This window comes from Nelusetta ayraudi, unplaced genomic scaffold (assembly GCF_046127955.1).
Source record: "Nelusetta ayraudi isolate G7.1 ecotype Tasmania unplaced genomic scaffold, CSIRO-AGI_Nayr_v1 ptg000008l, whole genome shotgun sequence".
NCBI classification, from domain to species: Eukaryota; Metazoa; Chordata; class Actinopteri; order Tetraodontiformes; family Monacanthidae; genus Nelusetta; species Nelusetta ayraudi.
The window spans coordinates 3,118,862-3,134,067 of record NW_027466058.1 but is presented as its reverse complement, the minus strand read 5'-3'; the positions used below and the strand labels follow the sequence as shown (position 1 = coordinate 3,134,067).

At 43.4% G+C, this 15,206-nt stretch overlaps 1 protein-coding gene across 1 annotated transcript in view; it reads left to right on the top strand.

Annotated features, from left to right (window-relative positions):
* Positions 1-12,521, top strand: part of lmbrd1 (LMBR1 domain containing 1) — a 43,535-nt gene extending 31,014 nt beyond the window's left edge. The window contains exons 15-16 of the mRNA XM_076018757.1: positions 10,633-10,724; positions 11,106-12,521. Coding sequence (XP_075874872.1) covers positions 10,633-10,724; positions 11,106-11,216 — 203 coding nt within the window. The 3' untranslated portion in view covers positions 11,217-12,521. The remainder of the gene's footprint in view (positions 1-10,632; positions 10,725-11,105) is intronic.
* The last annotated feature ends 2,685 nt before the right edge of the window (positions 12,522-15,206 follow it).

Sequence of the window (15,206 nt, the reverse complement as noted above, 5' to 3'; positions counted from 1 at the left end):
ACGCTTCATTATTCATAAGAGCCAATAATACCAAGGACAAACATCGAGTCATGCAGTACATGGCCTGATGCTGATTTCACGCTGGCGCGTGTTAAGGTAAATACGCGGCGAAAACACAGATGTGTAAACGCGCATCAGCCCTGTTAGCTTTAGCATGTTAATTAATTCATTTGCCGAGCACTCCTGCGAGCCTTCCTTTTGATGTGGCGGCAGATGTGATCCGAGCTTGTCATATTTGTTATTCGTGCAAAGTTTTTGAAAGCAAGCGAGCTGGATCACTGGCAAAATTCACCTGTGAAGTCACAGATATTATCTCTTGCTTCCTGCCTGCACGTCCGCCGTGATGCTAAGATAAACGCAGCCACAAAATTCTAACCTGGAACCTTTTTTTTTTTTTCGCCAGGAGTGTTGGCACTCTTGCGCAGGTTTGTTTGTGCAGCCGCGTTAATGAAGAGCTTAATCATCGTCGTTATTGTATTTTTTCTCGTTTTTGCTGAGCGCGAAAGGGAACGCTCCCCCGAAGATGCGGTGTTTAATTAGTGTTGGTAAGTTTAAATGTCAAGTATGTGATGAGAAAGAGAAAGAAGTCCTTTTGAGAACAGTCAGGTTGATCATTATTTATTATCGCCAATCAAACCAGAGTATGTTTGAGCACGTCTTTTCACCGTGTCTCATCTTTCCCCCTCAGAAGTCTTCCGACTGGGCCCGTCTGGAATCATTGCAATATTAATAAGTTAATGATATGACAGAATACAATATCAGGGACAATGTTTTGCTTTCATCTAGGTGATCAGAGTTTCCTTTAGTTCGTGTGCCTCACCGTGTGGGGAGTAGTACTAAATATTGCAGAGCTTTTGCAAAACAGGAGCTGACCTGTGAGCATTTCCTTTTTTTTTTTTTAAAGGAAACTCATAATAGAAGTCCCGATTTGTCTTCCGAAATGAAACCATGAATGAAAGTAAGGCTACGTTTAAACTGATGATTGCACCTTTTTTTTTTAACACATTATTAATACAGCATAACTGACAGAGATGGGTGTTATTGTTCACTTTTTTATGCATAGTGGTTACAGTGTCTAGTAGTGCTGATGATACCGAGGCAGAAGAAGACAAGCACAGAACAGATCCAACCATTTGAGTACAGGAACCGCAGCAAGCAGACACTGATTTTAGTTGTTTGCAATAATCTCAATAAGTGTGTTAAAAAGCTAAGTAACAAACACAAGCTCAATTGTTCTGCTCTGTTAGCATCCTTCCATTTTCTCATACAGCTAAAAAGCAGCTAAAGCAGGAGCGCGTACTTGAGGTATCATGATGTCATACGTGTTAGCAGTTCAACCGGGAGAGAGAGCAATATGATAATGAAATCAAGTTTGGCTTTTAGCAGTGCTTCCACACACTGGTTATGAGCAAAGTGTTAAGTGTTGTGCAACGTGCTAATGGACTGAATGAAACAGTGTGCCTCTTTGGGCAATTTTTCCTCATGAATCAGTGGCTGTAAATGCTCAAGAAGCAGCACGAACTGATGAAGTGCTTTAAAAGTACTGCCCAGTGGTCAAGGGCTTCTCTGACAGTGACATCAACAACAGCATTGATCAGCACAATACAGTAAATCAGATATATTTTACATTTTACATCCTCTAGAATATATAGAGGAAAAATAGAGCAAATCCTCTCACTGTATGTCTTTTTTTCTTTTTCTTTTTCAAAACCTCATATAACCATTTTATTCTTACACCTAGACCTCACTCTATTAGAAGTTATTTTCATCATTTTCTATAGTGGCTGATCCTGCACTCTGGGTCTCTGAGGGGCTGCAGCTGCAGCCTATATCCAGCTATGTACAGTAGGTGCGAAGGCAGGGGATATCTTGCACTTACACTTTTACCTCCACATTTCCCTCTTATATGAAATACAAATGCACGAACAAAATTTAAAGAATTTACATTAAAATACCATTTCATGTAATTCACAGAAAGCCAATAGTGATGCATTGATGACATTAAAAAGCTGCAAAAAGTCAAGAAATATAAATGCCACTACCACCATGTTTACACTTGGCCATACTGCCAACGTAAAGCAATTACACGAACTGACAATCCCTCATGATGCTCCTGTTTGCATGACGATCAGACAGAACTGTGAAAATTAATTGGATTCCCTTTGTTTAGCTGTTTGATTTTTTTGTCAAGCAGCTGATTCGTTTCCTGAACCCATTCAGAATTAGTCATGACGCGCAACTTAGTCATGATGTTTTTCCGGCACCTCTGAAGCTTGGGTGCGTTTTCTTTTTTTTCTGAGCTTATAAAATGGTGCTGGATTAATAAGTCAAATAAAATCAAGTGTTCTCGGTACAATTAGACCCAAGAACACAGGACGTGTCTCTCTCTGCCACAAAGTACCGTTAATTACCGCAGGCACGTCAGAGGACGGTGGTAGCTGCTAATTTAGCCTGCTGCTTTCCTGGCGCTCCTCGGCACTGTTATTTTGAAGGAGTCGTTTAGGGAAAATGGCCAGTGCAGTGTTTGACTAGCTTCGGGGAAGGAGGATCCTATTTTTGCTGTTTTGGAGCTGGCTCCCGCTCGTACAGCAGCCGTTCTACCACCTGCCCCGAGGAGGAGGAAGTGTCAAGCAGAGTCAACACATGTGACTCAAAGGAAACACAATCAGAAGCAGCACCGCCATTATCGCGCAGTTGCAAGTGATTGTGTGTGTGTGTATCGCGCAGTTGCAAGTGTGTGTGTGTGTGTGTGTGTGTGTGTGTGTGTGTGTGTGTGTGTGTGTGTGTGTGTGTGTGTGTGTGTGTGTTGTCTTTCTTCTCTGAACACCAAAGCCACATTCCGTGGCGTCTTGACCGTCTAGCCGATGGCGGCGACATTCTAACGCTTGCGTCTAGTTAAGCAGGTACTCCATGTCGAGCTACTCCAGGTCGAGCTCTTCATTATCTCCTCTGAGGTCACTTCCTCGCTATTACTCATTTACATCAGGATAATGAAAATGAATCCTTAGCTGCAAGTTGCCATGGCCCCAGACACCCTGAAGTCCCCTTCTGTGAGGCACCTAAACGTGCTGCAAGCAAATGGGCCTCTCGAGCACGATTCTTGGTTCGCTCTCGATTCTCTTCAAAGGTACGGTGTGTAAAATCCTGCCATCTGGTGGTTACATTTTACATTGCAGTGCTCATTCGCCCACTTTCCCTCTCCCAAGCTTGCCAGTGAACTGCGGTGGCTTGAGCACTTGCTCTATGTATATTCTTATATATAAATAAGAACCTGGCTGTGGGTAGGAAAAACAAACTTACATTTATTGTACTGTGAGTATGCGCTTCTATTAAAATATTTACGGTTAGTCCGTTCAGCTGTTACTAATGTAAAAATCATAAGTCAGGCCAAAGTTTATACACTGGACCTTTAAATGTCTTTATTCGACAGGTCCAAGAGAGATGCCGCTTTGCCTCCTTGTTCATTCAGCCAGCTTTGCATGTTCTCCAAGGAGTGGATTTATCTCAGCGTGTGTAAAACTGCAGGCATTGTGTCTCCATTTTGTCTCTGCATTATGCCCTTATATCAAGATAAACTGCCCGCAATGTAATTGCTAAAGGTTACTAAGCCATGGAATGCCATTACTTGAGAACAAACGCGAGCTCGGTTTATGACGGATGTGTTACACAAGTTACTTAAAGAAGATTTGCAAAGAAGACTTTTTATGTCCCCCAAAAGCAATTTTCAACTTCAGCGCTGTGTTCCGAATAAATGCTTCCCTGGCATTAATTAAACAGCCATTAGACAGGGGAAGCTCGTGATGATATTTCACTTGACACTGCAGTAGATACTGGAGTGCATTTTAAACAGTGCACTGATTTTAAGAAAATTGCAAGTGAATTATCAGAAACTTCACTCTGAAAACACACCACATCTTTTGCATGTGGATTTGGCTGTATTTATAAAGCTAAATAGACGAGGGGTACACGATTGGCAAATATCAATGAACAAAAAAGTTGCCAAATAATTAATTGGTGAGCACACACTTAGTTTTATCAACGTGTGAATCTGTCGGTTTTACAGAGCAACCTAAATAAAGATCACAATCGTACCGTGCTTGTCATTAGTTGCAAAAGACTAAAAGACAAATATTAAAAAAAAAAGATCAGTAAGTTTTTTTTCAATAACTAACTAGCGCAATATTTTCTTGTCATGTCAGTATTTGATATATAATTATCCTTAATCAGAAGTTACATCCCTCGTTTGAAAGCGGCATAATTTTATTCTGTCAAAAATTGACAAAAATTGCTCCTTTGCTGCTTGTGTAAGATGATACATGTAATCCACAAATATTCCGAGGATTTTGAGGAATATGTGTAGGTTTTTCATTATTTTAGGAAAACAATAAGTTCATATCCATCTGCCTTTTTTTCTTAACGGGCCTGCAGTTCACCCCTCCATGTGTCTGATGATATTGCTCTGCCTCGTCTTCCATCACAGCTTCGTCTGCCTTTATGTCCATCTTTAACGATGACGCCCTCCCCGAGGAAATTAACGGGAGCCACTGTTTGTTGATTGCTGTCATGTTTACGCCTCCAAAGTCACATCTGCCGCGTCTATTATTAGTCAGTCCGACCACTCGGCTTTAATAGCGGTGCGTTGCGCAGTTCCTGATTCGTCTGAAAGCTGAAGAGACCCTTTGCCAACTTAATTTACGAAGACTCTCTTCAAATTACAGCGGGGCGCGTCAATGCTTTCCAGAAGAGAAACGCGTCAGACGGAATGTCGTGTCAAATCCAAAAGACAAAAAAAAAAAAAAAGGTAAAAATCAACCTTTAAAGTTAGAAATACGAGCATGAGTTTGTGCAGTTACAAACATCATGGGTGAGGACTCCAGGTACCCACCTCTTAATGTCCGTCTGTCCAGCTGTTTGTCACTTGAATCCCATTTCATCGAGCCGATAAAATGGCCAGTATTTCTAGTTGAAAACCCCGAGTGACGAAACGTATAATACAGCGGAGAGATGTTACACCGCGGACTGCACTCTGTTTCCTAGCAACTTGCCAGTATGTGCTGCATTGTTCTAAAGAGCTTTAGGGTAGACGATGGTCATCATTTCTGCGCGTTACCTCTGAGATGTCAGTTGCCCAAGCAATTTTGCAGAGGAGACTCCCTCAACCCCAACACAAATTAATAGTAATTTTCTTTCCATCAGGGGGATTATGTCAATTTGCGTTACGCTGGCGCATGTCAGTCATGGGTCACCCCGCCAGAAGGGAAAAGTACCTTTGCTGTGCACTGCGCACGCTCTCACCTCGAGGAAAATGAGTTTTCAAACAAACAGTTTGCTTGGTGTTTATATATGTGGGGCGGGTTCGGCTGCCAGAAAATGACCCCAAGAAAGTGTTGAAAGACTCCAGTCTCACCCTCTCACTGCCATGATGCCACACACAATTATTGCAGCTTACAATCTCAGCTCATGACAGCATTGAAATAGCGCAGACAATTTTGAATTTGTTTAGCTTTTAGCAAATCAGAAGGTCTGTCTTTTTTTTTTTAAGAGAGATCATTTTGTTGCTTTTAAAATTTTGAGAGGTTCTGAGTAAGAAAGCCCTCAATAGTGACAAACCTTTGCTAAAAACCTTTTCTTGAACAGGAAAAAATCCCTTGGAGACGTGGCTTCAAAGAGGGCGCATCAAAGTAGTGTAATTTGGTTCAAGCTGATTTGATATTTTATGTTAAAATGATGCTTTTTATACACCGTTTCCCTCGGCAAAGTGTTTCTGTAACTGTTCCGGAACGAGCTGGCAATTCAAACCGGCCTATAAATACACACCCATTCACCGCTTACCTGGAGAGCGGCTTTCAGTTCCAACCCAACTGTTAGTCAGTCGGCCGTGTGATGCTTTGTCTCGTCTGAGAGTAAAGTTTTGGAAAAGTGCGCGTCGTCAGACGCTTGATACTGAACTTCCTGCTGGAGTAATCTGCTTATGTCAGACCACGCACCTCCACGCCGCTTCAACACTTCCTCTTAGAGTCTTGTCTCATCTGAAAAACAAAATAGGTTTTCCCCGCGGGGCAGAGGGGAAAAAGATCCCACGCGAGGCTGAGCGTTCGTTGACGACACTAATATTAGAAACCAGAAGTTTGAAAATAGTTTTGTCGAAGGAGCGGCGGTGGCGGCGCCCTCAAAGGACATTGGAGCCAAAGTGCTCCGTTTCTTTTTAGATGAAGAGAGTGAAAAGTGCAGGGTGGGAACACGAGGGCTTTTACAGAGAGCTTGTTGTGGGTGTGTGTGTGTGTGTCTGTGTGTGTTTTTTGTGGGGTGGGGGCGGTGTTTAATACACGTGTTTGCGTTTGGAAGCGGAGACGAGGGTTGTGCATTATTCATGACACTACACGGGGCGGCACTCAATCGGATATCATGAGTCAAGGTTAAATTATCCTCACACACACACACACATACACACACACTGCCCCGGACTCCTCTCAGAGCACCAGTAATGATTCCAAGGTGAGGCGGGTCACCGCTGTACATGATAATATATTTAGGCGGGACCACTGTTGTGAACCATCTGCAGGTCCCTCCTGCTCGACGCTCCCCCGAGCTGGGTGAGCAGCTGCAGGGCTGCAGATGGCCGAGGACGCAGAGGAAGAGGGTGCCGTCGCAGGGAAGGAGATGGAGATGCTCGCCCTTGCACTTCTATTTTTCCGTTGATCCGGCAACATCGGGCAAAACACCGGCTGATCTTTCCTGTAGGTGGAACTCCGCAAGCTCGAATTTTTCCCCTTTCTAGAAATAAATAAATCAATGAAAGCCTCACGAGGAAGGAAGCTTTTTGGAGAAATATCGGGATTCAATAAATAATTAAAGCTGCAAGCAGCATTTGCGGGACTGAGTCTATGTGGCGGCCGCCTGCCGATGACCGCCTACACCTCCTAACGCCTGCTGATTCCCCCCGACACCTGCTGATTCCCCCCCGACACCTGCTGATTCCCTGCCGATTCCCCCCCGACACCTGCCGATGCCCTGATGTTGAGCCACCTTTGGGTGATTTTGAGTGAACTGTGACTTTAAAGGACTAGAAAATGAAAACGGTTGGGATCTCAAAAAGTTTCTTGGATCAATTTTTTTTCACGGAGGTCTTGTCTGTCATACTCCATTTTCAAGCCAAAAGCATTTACTGTATTTTCATAGAGGGTGCAAACGCAATTGAAGTTGTCTAGGGGGTGCTATAGAGCAGATTTGTACACTTTTCTGACATATTAAATTTGTGGGCAGCTTTGACCTGCATGCAAAATTTGGAGTGTTTTGGGAATGGGGTCAAAAAGGAAATCAATGAAAGCCTCGCGCAGAAGGAAGCTTTTTGGAGAAATATCTGGATTCGATAAATAATTCCTGACCCACGCTGACTTTGTTTGGCCCGGACCTTTTTGTTCGCCAGCTCAGGTGTACGCCTTGACGCCGCGGTCGGCGGGGGTTAATGTCTGCGATGGGAGCGGGCTCGGCTCGGAGAATGTTGATACTCCAGATGGCTCTCCGACACGGGCAGACGTCGCCGTCGACCGCCTCCCTCCCCTCCGTCGAAATTACACAAGTCGGCCGGGAATTCCATTGAAGTGTTTACGTATTTCTTTATTTATTTCGCCTTTGTGAAAGTGACTAAGCCAATTAAAAACCCCGGATCTTTGAAGGGAAGGAGCCCTCAACCGCCCCCCGCCTTTCATCTTTATTTCTTCTGAATGTTCATTAACGGCCCTGAGGAGAGACGCACGGATCCCTGCCGCCCTGACGTCATTGTTAGCGCTCCCCACACGTCTGCCAATACCAGTTAATGCACATAAAGGGGAATGACTCAGCTCAGGGTTTTTTTTTTTTATCATTGTATTTAATACATCTCCCTCTGCTGTCTCTGCCAGCCAGATCAATGGCGGCGTTTGTTTCCGACTCAACCCGGGGAAGCGCCGACTCAGAGTTGACGTCGGAAAGCTTGAAGTGCAGTGTGACTCCACGCACAAAAGAAACCAACTGGATTTTCTCACCCGAAAAGATTCCATTTCCTCTCCCCTTTTTGGTTTTGTCGTGGCTCTATATGCACGATCAAGGCACCGTCAATGAGCGGTTATTACTTCCACACAGGCAGAGGGCGCCCACATCAATACACATTTTTTTAAGTGATTCATTGAGTTTCTTCCTGGTGTGGAACGTTTTTGCTTTGGGCCCTCCTGTTTTTGGGGACATTTTTGTGTATTCAGTGACATTGAGTTGCCTTGCACCACCTCTTGATGTCATCGGAAACAGTGAGAGGCTGATATTTATAATTGAAACATACCTGCCATGCCGAAGGTTTATTTCACATGGCCATCTGGGACCGAGAGCGTGGAGAACAACACCACCTATACACTGGTTCTTCCAGTCATATTCTAAATTCAGAAGTTTTTTTTTTTTTTAACAGGGCCCTCTAACATTTCACATTTGAAATCTTAGCAAATTGCCCCATGGCTAAAATATTCTGTAATAATTTACAGTTATTTGCCCCAAAAAAATTATGGAACAGAATCGTCCCATTTTTGTTTTATTCATGTCTATTGACATGATGTAAAAGGTGCGACCTTTCAAATAGGATTGATTACCTTTTACCTCCATCGATTCCAGCAAAACATCAGTCAATAGAGCGTTTAAAAATTGCATCTTCTTTAAGCACCAAGTCGCTGGAATTTAATGCCTGGAAGAGCAGCCGTGGCCTTGTTTTTACGTCAGCTCCGGTCATCAAACAACAAAGTGTGACCGACTATTAGCCTGAATTCTCCGAGCTCTGCAAGTTCGTCTGGGAAAGGCCATCTTGATTGCTAATCCCCCCCCCCCGATGTTCCACTTAATCTCACATCTTTCCTGTACGTGTTCTGGTATCGAAGTGGAAATCGCAAAACCCTTGAGCGTATACTTGTTCTCAGATAAGCGGTGGCCTCCTCGAGTGGACCTGCGCTTTGTGTGAATACAAAAAAGCTCATTAGTGCCAAATTAAAGGAGGAGAAGCAGGTTTATGTGTTTTAAAACACGTCACGTCAACTTGACACACACACACACTCGATGCATTCTCAATTCAATTGACTCCTTTAAATCTTACACATTGGATCTTTTGCATTCCACCCTCCAAACATTCATACAGTAAATGTGCAATTCTCACGTCGCGCTCTCCAAATGCAAACAAATCAGGGAGGTTTTCCGAGAGCGGTCGCGCCCCCCTCGGCTCCCTTTAAGTTTTCTGCAGGATGCGCTTGATGCAAGGCCCTATTAAATGTTGTATCATTCCAGAGACGTCTGCTGTTGGGCCGCATCCACAGTGACAGTGACATGGCTTTCCTCTCTCCAGAAGACGGCCTGTCTTTTTCACTTACGGTGACAAAGTGGCCCGGGGCGCTGCTATATGCAGCCACCGCTGCCTCTTTAGTGATTACAGTCGCCATGTATGGTGCAGATGTAGAACCAGCGTCACTCTCACGCTCCCGCAAACAATGTTTTGTCAGAGTGTCTCGGATGGCTGCGCGCTTTTTAGACGGTGCCGCGAGAAGCTGACGCGCGTTTGTAAACATTTGCATATTTTCGCCTCCTCGTTAAAATCGTCTCGGAATAATCTTAAACTTTCCACTTCATCGGTTACTCCCAACGAGAAATTTTTCAATGTTTTTTTTTTCTTTTCCCTTTTCCTTTTTTAATTCCCTATAATGAGTCCTCCTCTTCCTCTTCCTTCCTTCCGGGGCTTCTGCTTCAACATAAGCCGAATAAAAGTGTGCTGACAGCCGACGCAGCGCAGTTTAGTCTTTAATTAAAAACTTTTTCCTTTTTTGTTTTAAAGAATTTTGAGCTGTGGGATTCGTATACATGTGTCGATAATGTGGCGGTTTCTGACCAAGCTTTTTGCTGCGGTCAACTTTCCTGAAGTAGTGCCTTAAAACAGTTCTGTAGACTCTTAAAGCCCTTATTTAGATTTCCAGGGATTAACAGAGGCGATAGTGAAACAAGTACAGAGCAGCTAAACTAATCACAAATAATAATAAAAAAATATACACTACCAGTCAAAAGTTTGGACACACCTTCTCATGCAATTTTTTTTTTTTTTTTTTTTTTATCTTTACAACTTTTTACACTGCAGATAGATACTGAAGACATCAAATATATGAGCAAGATATATGTAATGATGCAGCAAAGAAAAACCTGTGAAGAAAGGTGGCTATTTTGAAGAATTTACATATCAAACATATTTGAGTTATTTTCTACTTTTGTTTCCTACATAATTCCATGTGTGTTCATAGGTTGTTTGATACCTTCAGTGAGAAACTGCGATGTCAATATGCATGAGAATGAAAAGAAAAGACATTAATTTCTTAGTGTGTGTCCAAACTTTTGACTGGTAGTGTATAGATAGATATATATGATGAATAGCAGAACTGAAAACATTCAGCTGGTGTCGGAGCAGGTTCAAAAGAGGATAATGGACAAACCTGTGCTGTATGGTGGTATTTCTGAACTGCATCTGCTTCCTATGCACTGTTCTTCTTCATTTGCGAGCTCTTGCATCAGCCAGACCCCAAAGAACTGATTCACTGATTGATGGATTGATTCATTACCGGATTTGTCCTTCCCTTCCAGATCAGTGCACCGTGACAAGATCCTACCTTTTCCTGCACAAGTTCTGGTTCTTCAGCACCATTTACTACTTCGGTAACTGGGCCTTTATCGCGGTAAGTCAGCTCAAGGATGTGGCGAACAATAGAGCGTCTCCTCTGAAGTTTCTGTTGAACCTTTTCAGCAAGAAGACAAACCGCCATTTGGTATTTTTTTTTAAATGTGTATTTTATGAGTTAAAAAAAAAATCATTATAATTACAGAAATTGAATCTCTAAAACATTCAGCCAAGTGTAAAAAAAAAAAAAAAAGCTGCTTGGGTGGAATTTCTTCAGGAACAGGTGTGAGCGTTTCTCCACTGAATTCATTTCCATTGATTGGAACCAGTCAGCAGCACTTCCTGCTTCCTCCTCCCCTTTAAGCCCTTTCCCCACTTGTTCAAATGGCGCTAATGAAATGTTTTCTTCATGCCTCTCCCCTCACTCTCACACTCGAAGGCTTTCCTCATTGGCCTGGTGGTGTCCTGCTGCCGGGGGAAGAAGTCCGTGATCGAGGGCGAGGTGGAGGCCGACGACTCCGACGTGAGCGACGACGAATACGTGCACTGAAGCGAAGCCTTCTCTTTTTGCAGCTCTTCCAGCCGAAGCGTAAAGGGGATTGTAAGGTACAAGATTTTTTTGTTTTTTTTCCCCCCGACAAACAAGTGAATGGAAGCCAGCAGGCAGTCAGTTAATTTATTGCTTCCGAGGAGTTTTTACTTTGCCGTGGTGTCCCGTGGGTTTGTGCAGTGCTTTGACTCGACACATCCCTCCACGTAATGAGACAGACTGATTACTGCGTCGGCCCCACTCGATATTATTGACGACTCTGGCTTTGAGGGAAACGTTCTCCGCCTCCCTTCAGACCTTTACGGTTCACTTATTCAGAAATTCTGAAAATGTGACCTTTGAACTTATTTACAAATTGGAGATTGCACTCACTTGTTTGTTTTCTTGGCATTTGTGTGAAAACATCACTATTCAGCTTCTTTTTCTTTTCTTTTTTTCGCTCCAAAGTAAAACTGACAAGATTGTTTGACTCTTTTGCGCTTTCTCTTTTCCGTTTAGTGAAAAGCGAAATGCATTAGAAAGAAAATAATGATTCCTTTTCCAAGTTTTGACAGTAGTAACATTTTCAAAGTTCATTCAGCGTGTTGTGTATTTTGTCTGAGGTAAAATATAATGCTAGACAGCTGCTGTTTTGTTTTTCTTCTGTTTGGGTGTATGCACTCTCATTTAATCAAATATTACTGTATGCTTATGAAATGCAGTGTTTGTGAAATGTAAAGGACCAAATCTGATTGCTAATTTGTTGATAGTTTTGGTTTTCGTAAGGAGAGGCTTTGTACATATGTATTATTTTTCCCCGTGTTTTCCTGAGCAACAGGGCTGCACATGACGAATAAGAAATCTCATCAGCAGTTACATGTTATAAAGTGGGTATGACGTGCAGCTAATTCCAATGTGGATTCCAATGATTTACTGTGCGCCACAAAGAAAGTCACTGGACTTCTATATAATAAATTGAATGAAATTCGTGAATGCAAAAGACATCTTTTTTTTTTTTTTTTTTTAATGTATAAATTTGAAAACCAAATGTCGGTGTCTGATGAATGGACGCCACCGTGATGGGCACATGATGCTTGTCCTCGCACCTTCTTCACTCAGTCGTTAGGAAATCGGGCTGAAACGTATTCTGCGTAAACCTTCGGGGTGGAACGACACAGCCGCTGGGCAGAAAATAGATTGAAGGTCACTTTGCTTTTCTGAATTGGCCTGTCATTGGTTGGACTGAATGTTCTGACCATGAAAGCTCTGTCCTCCTTTACTGATTATTGACGAGTATTCAGCGAAATAAAATGTGATAATATACCACGTGTGATGCCCTCTGCGTTCCTTAAGTTTTTTTTTTTGTTGTTGTTGTTTTTTTAAGAAAATGGAATGGGGGGGGGGGGGAAACTGTATGTGAAGTTTAAAATTTCAGCCAATAACAGTGTCATTACATGACGCAACTGCACTTTCTCGTCGGGAGAACATCTTAAAACAGGAAAGCAGGAAGACATTAGTCACTTTTTTTTTTTTTCTTCTTTTTTAGCAGCCGTGACCTTTTCAAACTGCGGCATACTTTCGCCAACCGGCCCCGCGACTCTACCTCCGTTATCCCTGAGAGTTTTTGGCTGCCGCAGTGAAATAATTAACCGCGGCACGCCGGCGTTTGACGAAATCTATTAGAGTGCTGCGACGTGCTTAAGCTCTGTGAGTAATTCCTTGAGTGAGTGAGTGCGCTGCACCGCTGTTCCAAGCGCAGGTTCAGCCACCTAAACAAGTTTGAGAGCAACACAGACGTGTGCGCCTAATTAAAGTGACAGTTAAATACATCCCTCCCCGGATTAGCCTGTAATAACACCGCTCCCGCTCCCCCACCCCCACCCGCCGCCTGCTCCGCCGATGGATTTGCATGAAATTTTCAATGCGTGTCCAATTACAGTTTGTGCCGCGCATACCTTGTCATAACCATTGTTCGGGCCTGCTTTTGAGTTAAGCCATTATGTGATGTGCCAACCCCGCCACAATCACTCCCCCTCCCCTCCCCTCCCCTCCCATTGGCTAATAAACCCAATAAGCCCTGAGCCGTAAACACGGATCCCCCCGGAACTGTGGCGGGGAGGTTGATCAACGTGTCACATGCGAGGACTGGAGCTGCTAAAGGCTAACACGGCCACTTGGTTCGGAAGCTAGCTCGCGTCTCGAGTTCCCCCGGGCGTCGCTTCTCGGGCTGTCTCTCGCAAGTTTTGACTCGGCAACGGGGAACGCCTCTTTAATGAATAAATTCAGCCATTAGCTGAAATGAATAGGAGGAAGCGTTGCTGCGAGGAGCCGCATTATCATCCGCCCCGAGGCTAAACATGCCATGCATTTCATTTCGACACGAGACGCCTGTGGAACGAGTGCTGCTGGTGTCTGGGAGAAAGACCGTTGAAAGCTTGATCTGCTCTAATGAAAGTAATATTTGTATGCAGTACGCCACCGCCAGCACTACTTTCTAGTGTCATTATGATGTATACATAATGACACTGCCTTTGCCACGTGTTTATTTGTTTGAATTAGTCATTAACTGTGTCCCAATATGCAAAATTCACTTTGCCAGTGTTTTGTAGCTGTAACTTATTGACTCTCGCTACAGTGCAACGCGGCTACACTGGAGTCTGGGGTGAATTAGAAAGATGAAAGATCCGTAAATAAAATAATATCATATTGCAATGTAATTTGTGGTCTGTTATACACCCCGATGCCTTGAAGCCACGGTGCGTCCAGTGACTTTAAAATTTAGCAAATTGAATCGTGAAAGGAAATTAGAGCTAATGGGTCCACATCAGTTTGGAGAAGCTCCCTGATCTTTTTCTTTCTTTCTTTCTTTCTTTCTTTCTTTCTTTCTTTCTTTCTTTCTTTCTTTCTTTCTTCCTTCCTTTCTTTCTTTCTTTCTTTTAAATTGAGGTTTGCAATTTGCGTAAACACATTTTCATGAGTCACATGGTGTGATGCAGCACTGGAATTGTTTTTTAAATAAATAATATTCTAAGAAGCAGAGAAATTAATCTGTACTGACACAAAACACCATGCTAAATAGTTTAACTTTAGATATTGGAAAAATGAAGATATTTAATGAAGAAAAGAAAGTGTCCAATCCCTTGGAGTGACATTTTTGTTTTTTGGGGGGGGTTTAACCTGTAAAATCAGTAAATGGAACTGCAGTCAGTTCACATCTGAAATAACAGTAAGTGGGAACGTACATGGTATTGTTTCACCGCGAGATGTTGTTTTGCGCTGCATGTGCACCACAACAAACCGGCTCCCTGCACGTCCCGCCAGCCTCCATCCACCGAGTAAACACGGATTTAAAGGGATCGTCACTGTTTAACGGTCATCGTCGAGTCATGAAGGCAGGTGAGTTTATGTTCCTTCTGTGATGCTTTGTATTCCTCTGAATGACAATGTGGGCTTATCGCCGCAGCAGCGCCTGTTATTGTTTAGCGTCGGATGCTGTCTGTTTGCCTCTATTTGTTTGCTTGGACAGGATTTTGCTATCAGTCTAGTTGACCTGGCGCCACGAGTTCTTTGCACGGCGAAATAAGTCTTTGTGCACGCACGCTCCTTCAACTCTCATTCAACTCTCCCGGCTATTGACGCTCTGAGAGTTCGCTGTTACTTCATCAAGACGGACACCTGGCAGAGAGCTGGCCACATCAATCACAGCTGGCATCATGACCCACAGTCCTAATCAATAAAAATAAAGGATTTGTTTTCTGTGATTAATAATAATGCGGCTCCATGGAGATAGAACTGACCTGTCTGAGGAGGAGCTTCTTTTCCAAATGAGGCAGATGAATGTGCAAGCTCCTGCAGATACCAGGAGGAATTAGGGAACCGCACGGCTAAAGTCAGGGCCTCGCATCATCTATCTTACCGCTCCGGATGAAAGGACCTAATGCATTATACAGAATGGTAAGTACCTGCTGTGTGGAGACCAGCAATGTTTCATTTTTGTTGAACCTTGCAGAA